Below are 10,315 nucleotides of genomic sequence, written 5' to 3'. Positions count from 1 at the left end.
TCACAGTAGGAAATGCTTTTATTCTTTAAAAGCAATTGTTTTAAGAAAAAGGAATCAAAACTGTACTTGTTGGTAATCACACTGGCCATTTTTAGAACAGCACATGCTACTAGGAAGAAGCTATTTCTTTTTTCTTTTTTGAGATGCTTCTCGCTGGATGATCCGCGTCTATTCTATGATGACGTGAACAAGACACATGATGAGCGTGTTTAGTGAGCGAGACTCACACTCTCAAATGGACACTAAACACTTCTCTCGGCGGCAGTGGATGACCAAATAATTTCATTTTATTTTTTCAGAGCTTAGAAAGACTAACCACCTAGTCACGCCAGAGCTCAATAAACCAGCATTAATAATCACCAAAAAAGGCACTTAAAAATACATTTGACAAGGAGTGACACTAATGCAATGAGGACTGGTCTAAGCCCTGCACTAACCTTTGTTAACAGTTCACACAGGAAGTGCATTCTCTGTCTCCATGTGTATGCGTGTGTATATATAAACATACGTATGTATATGCATACACCAACATCCATATACACGTACCTAGCTATCTCCGTAAGTCTCTGGGGAGGGGAAAAACCATTTGTTTTCTTTAACTGAATAGTACACAAAAGTTCTAGTCACTTTTCTTGGAACAAAGAATGAGGGCATTGGCAAATTAATGGGAAAAAAGTACCCTACCACACCTTTCTATTGACAAAAACAGCAGTAAAATAAATACTGAGAGCTTTCCTAGGTCATCAACTATTAAAATAACAAAATATAACATTTCTTAAAAGTATATTCCATTGGAGGGAAAATGGTGGACATTTTTGGTACTGTAAATCACACACATTCATATTGCTCAGGTTGAAGAGAACGTAATGAACGGAGGAAATTGCCACGAATTCCTTCCTTTCAGTACCCAAGTTTCAGTGATAGTGTGTTACTCCACTTAGCTTAACATATATACAAAGTCTTGTATAAATATATTTTTGGGATGTCTAAATTCTCAAGATATTTGCGCAGAGTGCTAAAAGTTCTTAAGAGGATTTTTGTGAAATAAACACAGTTGGCCATATACCAGTCCACTGCTTACCCCAGGCTTGGGTATTCTGGCTCGAGGTTTTGATAGACCAAACCCACCTGTGCCAGAGGTGGACAAGAGGCTTATTTGTCCTTCCCTGGAACAGGTGTACAGACACGTTCTTATTCTTAGGATATGAAAAAACAATTAGTAATGGTATTTAAAGTTTACTTACTAACTGTATAATGCCTGAGAACAAAGATCAAAGCAATTTTTGAAAAGTTAAGAGTCGGACTCTGGACATTTCCGTTTTTTAGCTGCTGGCTCTTCAGTCGTGTGTGATTCTGCGGTGCCTGTGTTGGGTTTGAGACTGGGCTCTGCTTTAAGGCTGTCCATGGCAACAGTGAAGCCTGAGAGAAGGTAACCCCCACCTCCGCTCATCAGTAGTTTCGGATGACTTCGATCTGGCAAAACCTAATCAAGACAGAAAAACAGACATTCGTGTTTTCCTAAGCAGATAAGGCCCATGCTAACAACACATGTGCCACAAATGAGAATTTAAACGACATAGATCCTCATGAAGATTTAATCAGACCAACTCCTAAGGAGTCCCTTCCTTCATGTGATAGTGCAGATAAAAGTGAAAAAAAGGGTTTAGGTAATTTTCTTTTGAAAAATAAAACTGAAGCCGTTTTGCTTAAATCAGAAGCAAGTTTCTGGTGGGGGACTGGTTTGTGTTCCTCCCTCTGGGCTCTTCATGATCAGCAGTGGAGCTGGGTCCATGGAGAACTAGCTACCTTATACACACCCAGCCAGAGACTTCCTTCTCCAACAGCCAGTTCCCTGTCAAAAATTCACATACCTGGTAATTTCTGAGCCAGGTTTCAGACAGCCTGAGGTTGATAACCCCTCCTCTTTCCCGCAGTTTTGTGTAGCATTCCAACAGAGGCTAAAGGCATAAACAGAGCTCTGTTAAGAATTATTTTGAGGGCTGCTTTGTGAGAATCAACAATCAGATGCAAGAACTCCTGCCCACTCTGTTTCAGTATTACCTCTTTATACTGGCAGTAGACCACGAACGGCCTTGAAGGAGCCACAAAGTCCAGCAAAGACAGGAGCAGTGGAGTGGGATGGAAACGACTAGCTACAATTAAACTGCAAGGAAAATGTCAGACAAATTATTTCTCTATGCTCCCAAAGCAGAGCACAGGTTTTAAAATGCATTTAAAATGTCTGCGTATTTATTTGCATGACTCACACAAGGAAGAGCTTTAAATACATTCTAGAGATTCCAGTCACTAAAATCATGAGCTATCACTTTCTAAGAAACACAAACTGGATTATAAGCTCTCATGGTGCTTGGCATCGCCAAGTGGCATTTAATGACATTCTTGATTTAAAAAAAAAATCACCTGTAAACAAATCCAATGTTGTAACACTGGTTTTGCAGCTACCCAAATCTACCTCTCCTGTCAGGTTTTCCTTGGCCAGTAGCACATCAATTTGAATGCTTCACAACCTGCACCCAGTGGGATTACACAGTCCCATATGATGTGCCATCACTGGAGAAATTCCTTCTTAAACTCCAAAACCAGCATAATTGATTTCCCACCTCTGCCAGATGCAGCCTCTTATCTTAAAAAACCCAGGACAGAACCATCACCTCTGCTCCCACTATAATCAAAGCAGGCAAATAGATAGAGAACTCTAATCTGCTTGAAGCAGAGCCCATGAGCACCAAGACGTCGCCTGCGTCCTCCCATCAACGCACCCATCTGCGTTTCTTTCACTCAGCAGAGCGGCAGCTTCTAAATGTCTTTTCCTCTGCTCTTCTTGTCTCCTCTGCTTTTCCTGAATCTTCAAGAAGAAAAATAAGAAACCAACATACTGAGGTCATTCAATCAGGTTTATGGGAACTCTGGTCTGTCAAAACACCTAATACTTATTAACTTGGACTAAAGCAACAGAAGGAGGTCATTTACAAGGAAGTTGAAAACACACAAGAGCCTGTGTTACAAAACCATCACTGAACCACCTGCACAGTGCTTCTGCATCCTCCAGCTCCATCCCACAGATGAAATCATACATGTGTGTACTCACACACGCTCTTTCTCTGTTTTGATACCTTGGGAGCTGATACTCCAAAGCCAAACTGAACCTCAGTGCTTATGTGAAGTTCACTGAAGCCCTGAAGAAGACACTACAAGAGTAGGGGAAACGCTTAACATTCTTACATAATCCTTTTTGTTTCCTGTCTCTTTAGGCTCTTTATATTCTGGAACTTGCGAGACAATTTCCATTGTTTCTTGTTCTTCTGAGTGACTGCTCTCTGGGGCCTCTGCCATGCTGTCTTCGTTCTCTTGCTCTGAAGGCTGTTTGTCCTCCAGTGTGCCATTACTTTCTTCAACGGAAGCACTGTCTTTTGGCTCTGAAGATAACATCTCGGCAGAAAATGTCCCATTTAAGAGACTGTCCACTTTGTTGAGGGGGAATTCATAAAGACCACTGAGGAAAGACTTTGGAAATCCAAAACATGCTGTTGCTGCCCGAACAGGTCCACCTCCAGGGTACAGCTGAATAATGGTGCCGAAACCTAAACAGACAAAAGAGACAAACACCTGCTCAATGGAGCAACTCTAGGCTACACAACCCTCGGGGTGGGCCACAATAAGAAGACTGAAGGTCTCTCCACTTTGCACTGTTCAGAGGCTGAAGACTGTGCAGCTCTTCTGTTTAGAGTCTATGAATACTCCCACTGGAGGTAATATAATTCCAAACAGGTATATGGGAAGTCTTAAAGAAGCATACGGTAAATCGCTGTGATCATACAACTTTGTATGTCACATCATTGGTGAGCGGTTCTCAGTTTCCCCTCAGTCCAAGCTTCAAACAAGGCAGTTACCAGTTCTTATCTTCTATGGGTCAGGGAAAGGCAGGCAAATTAGGCTGTCATGTACTCTTCTGGGGCAGAATACACTCCTAGTGTTCTTCCCACCCAATCCCCTCAATTCAGGCCAATAAAATGAGCACCAATAATCCAAGAGTTTACTAAAATGACTGTCCTGGAGGTCCTAGCCAGCTTCAGGCTTGAACTATCCCCACTGATACAGCAGCTGGAAAAGGCACTGCCATCGGGGGTGCCAACACCACTGAGGCTGGGAGATGTGAACTGTGCAGGAAGGTCCCCGAGACCGGAGCTGTGCGAGCACACCCTAGTCACTTCACTAACTTCACAGTAACTCAGCCTCTATTTCTTTGAGTTTGAATTTTTTAGACCCCTTTACTCAAATCACAGTGGGGTTTTAATGAACTTGAAAACGTTAACTCTTACCTCCCATTCGTTCCATCATTGCACCCAGCACCAAGCCAGCACACGTTTCCATCACAATCATTTTATTGCCAGCACGGATATTTCCCAACGTCAACATCTGGGCTAGTGTATCATATCTCATGTGGCTAAGGAAAAAAGATTCATTCATTTTTAGCTAAGCAAAGTCTGCTATTTAATCATCATTTTTCAAGTTTTGTTTGTTTGTTTCAAAAAAATTATGTTGATAAGATTACTGATTGCTTTGGAGGCAACAGTAAAAAGGACTTACAATTTATGAAGTAGGAGGACACTTTATGCAGATGAGCAAGATTTTCATTTTACTTAAAATCATGACTTTCTTAAAGATATATTTTCCCCCAATTATACTTTTGAAAGGAAACAAAGCGTACTTAATTTTTCCAGGCTCTCTTGCATAATACATAACTGAAAGAATGCGGGTGGATGGCTTCACAACAGTAATGATGGCTTCATACCTGGCGAAAGGAACAACAGAACATCAGTTTTAAAAAACTGGTTTGAAAACATTTTATTTTTAATAATATGTTCTATAAATCTATAAAAAGGTTTTATATTTTTGTCTTTTTCAAACAAAACTACTTACTTCTTTTTCTTCTTTTTTATATATTTATCTTGAGCAAATTCTGTCTTGTCTCGGAATGTAGTACTATTTTCAATTAACTGCTGAACTATTTCCTATAAGAAAAGGAGCAAGCAGATTTCCTGAAACTTTATTTTCACAGAATAGGTAACTTTAAAGGTTTCTTACCCCAGAATGTATCCAAAGGTCTGAATCTCCAGGCCCTTTTCCACAGTAGTCCAAAAGGATGAACTGTATATTTTTATACTCTATGTAGAATTTGTATTAAAATATAAGTATTTTATAAATCCATTTAAATTGAAGTAAAAGAACAGAGATATACAAGAAAGGGAGAAAAGAGGTAAAAGAAACAGTCATTCCTGAAGACACTGGCTGAAAACATTACTGAGAATGAACAAAGTTAAGCTCTGATATGCACTAAGTTGTTATCAAATTCTCTTTTGCTAACAATATTAGTGATGTCATTCACTTACATTCCTGTCGATAAGAAACAAAATCTTTGAGATACTGAATTGCATAAGCACTTCAAGCTATTTTTAACAAAAGTGTACAGTATTTTTACATTTCACCTTAAGAAAAATCTGCTTTAAAAATCAAGCAATTTCCTAAGTACCAAATAAAAACAAAACAAACAAAAGAAATCCTTTGACTTTTACCTCTCCTTTAATGCCTTTGTCCTTCAGAGCTTTTATATCATCTTGAGTAAGTTTCTGGGATTTCCCATCATCAATTATATTTCGATTATCAGTGCCCGCTTCTTTGGTCTCTAAGGAAGAAAATTGCTCTTGTGACATGTGGGATCTAAAATTATTCAGAAATCTTTCTTCTTCTAAGCTCATATCCACAGCCAGCCCATCAGCCACTTAAATTTGGCCTTCCAGTTCCACTGTCCCTACCCTATCCACTATCCTTTCTTGTCATGACAATTCCAAGCCTCTAACTCATATTCTTGCTTCCACTCTTGCCCTCGTATGTCAGACTTCTCTGTTTAAAATGCACACTGGCTCATCTATTCCAATGCACAAAGCCACACAGTGGCTTCCTGTAGCAATTCTAATACATTCCAAAGATGACCTGCAAGGCTGTATATGATCTGGCCTCTGGTTACCTTTTCCGGTCTCATTTCTTAACCACATGGCCCTTCTTTCTGTCCCTTAGACACATCAGCATGGTGCCACCGTAGAGCTTTGCAGCGCTTGCTGCTCTCTCTGCCTGGAATGGGCTCTATGACATCTCCAAGTGGGTGGATCTTTTCCATCACTCAGGTCTGAGCTCATTATCTCAGCCAAGTCTTATCTCATTTAATCTGCCTTCACTACACCTCCCTGCTTATCATCTTCATAGCGCACACCACCATCTGAATTCATGCTGTTTGCTTGTCTACTTGATTATTTTTGGTGTTCCCCAAAGCTAAGTAAATTTTATGGGATGATCTGTCCCATGAACTGTTACAATTGCATGTCTAATCATGCCTAGAATTTTGGTGCTTAATAAAAATATGAATGCTAATTTAAAAGCATTTAATACACTGGCTTGAACCAGAACTTCAATAGTATTTTAATTATTTAAGTTTAATGAAGTATTTTAATTTTATTGATAAAATATTTTAAGTACATTTATTTTAATGATTATTTAAGTATTTAATCTTAATTAATGATGACAGTTAAAATTATGGAGCCATTTGTTTTTGAACAGATAAGGCACTGTTAAGAATTTCCTATGTGTCATATGACTGAACAATCAATGCAGCTTAGATATTAAATATGTTTATGGCCCTATTTTACAGATGAGGATATAAAACAGAGAAACCAAATAACGAGCTCAAGGTTACAAAGCAAGTGATAAAGCCAGAACCTAAACTCAGCTAAATTCAAAGCCAGACCCTTTACCCTCTACCCTATAGGTTAACTACCTCGTGAGCTGGTTAGCGATGGGCTGGAGCCAGAACCCAGGTATGTCAAAGCCAAAGGCAGACCCTAATTCATTCCACCAAGCTACAGTTTTTAGATTATGAGCTTAGATTTCTTTAGGGACAGCCTAGGCTAGCACTTTAGAATTAATTGGGGTTGATAGGTTCTAAGTAGCCAGCTCAAGAGCATCTATTTCATATATCCTAAGTAGTACAGTGCACCTGAAGTAGGCTCTTCCTTCTTCTTCTTAGGCTGAAGACTTCCTCCATTGGTCACTTCAAATGTGGTTCCATAACTATGGCCAATGATGTTATCCAGGTAGAACCACTGCTTTTCAAAAGTTACTTTCCTGGGGAAGAAATGCAGTCAATTAGCTGAATCTCATTTGCATTCAGTATAGGAAAGATACAGTCAATCTAGTTTATCTCAAAATCAAACTCCACAAAGGACGATCAGCAGCATGATCTCTGACCATGAACTGACAAATGACTAGAGAGAATTGGGTTGGGGCAGACACACAAAATTAATAAAGAAGTCACAAAAACACTGAATTTCCACTGAGTGTCGGTCAGGGACTAGGCAGCATGTGTCAGGTGTTTCAAACTTTTTTTTAAATTGAAGTATACTCAGTTTACAGTTTACAATGTTGTGTCAATTTCTGGTGTACAGCATAATGTTGCAGTCATATATATACACACATATACTCATTTTCATATTCTTTTTCATAACAGGTTACTACGAGATATTGAATATAGTTCCTTGTGTTACACAGAAGAAACTTGTTGTTTATCTGTTTTATATATAGTAGTTAGTATGTGCAAATCGTGAACTCCCAATTTATCCCTTCCCACCCACTTTCCCCCTGGTAACCATAAGTTTGTTTTCTACATCTGTAAGTCTGTTTCTGTTTTGTAGGTAATTTCATTTGTGTCTTTTCTTTTTTTTTTTTAAGATTCCATATATGAGTGATATCATATGGTATTTTTCTTTCTCTTTCTGGCTTACTTCACCTAGAATGATGATCTCCAAGTCCATCCATGTTGCTGCAAATGGCATTATTTTATTCTTTTTTATGGCTGAATAGCATTCCATTGTATAAATACACCACAACTTCTTTATCCAGTCATCTGTCAATGGACATTTAGGTGGTTTCCATGTCCTGTCCATTGTAAACAGTGCTGCTATGAACATTGTGGTAAGGTGTTTCACACTTTTTGATTTAATTTTCAATTCAGTAATCCTGGGACATGGCTCTTTCTAGATGAGCGATCTTCAAGCTCAGGGAAAGGTGTTTCGTCCAACATTCAGTTACACAGTGGGAGCTGGGATTCAAATCCAAGTCTGCCTGATCCCCAAGCCTAGTTCCTTCCACTAATCCACGCAGTTTACCCAGCAAAGAACAAATGGATCTCAGGAAGCCCTGCTTACCTTCAGAACATAGCCCACATCAACAGAACTCTGAATCTTAAAAGACGTGTACTGGTTAATTTTCTTCGTGTCCCATCCCACACCTTCTCTTCTTTCTCTGTCCTTCAGGAGGCTGATCATGACAGAATGCACAGATGCATCATGCAGCTTCCCTTGCTAAAGACTTTCCACCATTCTAGACCGCTGGGTGCATCACCAGCCTCAATTGTATCTCTAAACCTTGTCACACCTCTGTATGTGTATGTGTCACATCTTCATTAAGTCGATTCACTTGAATCATCTGAGTGAATTTCTCCAAGATCCTAAGTATTCAGATAGGGCCAATTCTTGTTCTTTGCCGGGTCTTCAGTGACTAACATAATAGACACAAAATATTTGCTGACATAAATCCTCTCAGAGAAGCTGAAACTCAGCTCAGCCCAGATGTACATTCTTCCCTGCCTCATCCTTTGAGTAGCCCAGTGCTAATGAAACACTGGGTCTGAGCTGGCTTGGGTTTACCCCTCTGGCAGCAGGTCTGATATGCAAAGAAGGGGGTGTCACTCAAACTGACTATCCTGACAGGAGGTCACTGCCCTAGTCAAGAACAGTGGGGCCCAGTCAGAAGGACCTAGAGCCACATGTCTTTCTTCACTGGGAAAGAGTGGGATTTGCAGAGGTTGATTCTGCCCAACCAGATGAGTGCAGCCCCAAGGGAAGAGTAAAGGGGGAGTCTGGTCTGGGATGTAGTTGAGCCCAAAGGATCATTTTCTAAGTGAAATGGAAATTAATGCTATGGCTTCTGCCAAGGAAACTGATGAAAAGTGTTTCAAAATATATGTCTAAAAAGTACTTTCCAGAAATAAAGATGTTGCTATCTGTCTCTCTGGTAATGAAAAGCTCTTGCCTAAAAGAGCACATTGTTAACAAGCACACTCAAACAACCACATTTCACAATAAAGCACCTTAAAAGGACAATATGAGAAAGAAAAACTAAGCACCCCTATTAGTCTTTACCTGCACTTCCCCATATAGCTGTGAAACTTCAGGATCACAAATTTAACTTATAACCTAAGGACTCTGCTGCACAGCTACACATCAAATAAAAGGTCTGAATAATTACTAGCACTTTCCAAAAATTATGTACCTAGGAGCAAGCACACATTACTAATAGAAAAAAAAAAGTACTGGTTTCAAGAATAAAAAATACAGTAGTGATGAGGGGAGCTCTGGGAGGCAAGGATGAGATCAGAGGGTGAAGGCTGTGAGAAGACAGGAGGGAAGATCTCAAAAACCTAGAGAAAGAACCCCAGGACATGGTCGGGGGTTAGTGGAGAAAGGGGCGGGGCAACCGAGGGCCAAGAATGGGAAAGGGGCTCTGTGGAAAGACTAAGAAGGATGCTTAAAACATAGGACCAGGTATGAGACCACGAAGGGGGGCCTCTGTAGGAAGACAGGATGGGTGACGGAGATCCCGAGGGCCAAGGATGGGATCCTGGGGGCAAAGACCTCTTTGGGAAGACCCGAGAGGAGATAAAGAGGGAGACACTTGGGGATCCAGAGAGTCAAGAATGGGACCCTGGAGGGAGAGGAGTTTAGAAGGTGAGGGTGGGGAACACCAAAGGCCCGCAGCCTTACTCACTTTCTCCGCTGGACTTGTACTGCTTTGAACACATCTTCCCGTTTCAGAACCACGAAGTCGCCGTCGCGGATGCGGTGGTCCCCGGAATGCGGTGGCTGTGAGCCTGGTTGCTCCTCAGAGCCCTCCATGACACTCGGCGGGTCTCCAAGCTCCGCAGGATCTCCCCGGGCCCCCGCGCTCCGCAACCCGGCCCTGGCCTGTCGCCGCTAGCGGTCTCACCTCCCACAAACCCAGGGGACGCAAAGCCCTCAGACCGGCACCGCCCACACGTGCCGCGCGCTGCTTCCGCTTTCCGGTCAGAACCTTGAGACAGCTTCCGGTAGCTTCGCGGCTTCCGTCTGGCCGATCTCCTTGACTGGCTGCCTTCCGTCCCGCCCCTCGGTCTCGCCGCAGCATCGGGCGGAAGTTGCGTCACAGA

At 41.3% G+C, this 10,315-nt stretch overlaps 1 protein-coding gene across 1 annotated transcript; it reads right to left on the bottom strand.

Moving 5' to 3' along the window:
• Positions 1 to 10,265, bottom strand: TRMT6 (tRNA methyltransferase 6). Its single transcript, XM_006187080.3, has 11 exons — positions 9,898 to 10,265; positions 7,070 to 7,197; positions 5,595 to 5,704; positions 4,942 to 5,033; positions 4,730 to 4,813; positions 4,341 to 4,465; positions 3,244 to 3,602; positions 2,781 to 2,866; positions 2,062 to 2,164; positions 1,872 to 1,958; positions 1 to 1,483 (listed from the first exon to the last, which is right to left on the bottom strand). Exons 1-11 carry the CDS (start codon positions 10,023 to 10,025, stop codon positions 1,292 to 1,294), a joined length of 1,494 nt encoding a protein of 497 aa, XP_006187142.1. The 5' UTR covers positions 10,026 to 10,265; the 3' UTR covers positions 1 to 1,291.
• Positions 10,266 to 10,315: the final 50 nt, after the last annotated feature.

Source organism: Camelus ferus, chromosome 19 (assembly GCF_009834535.1).
Source record: "Camelus ferus isolate YT-003-E chromosome 19, BCGSAC_Cfer_1.0, whole genome shotgun sequence".
Classification (NCBI taxonomy): Eukaryota; Metazoa; Chordata; class Mammalia; order Artiodactyla; family Camelidae; genus Camelus; species Camelus ferus.
This window is presented reverse-complemented; position numbering and strand designations above follow the sequence as displayed.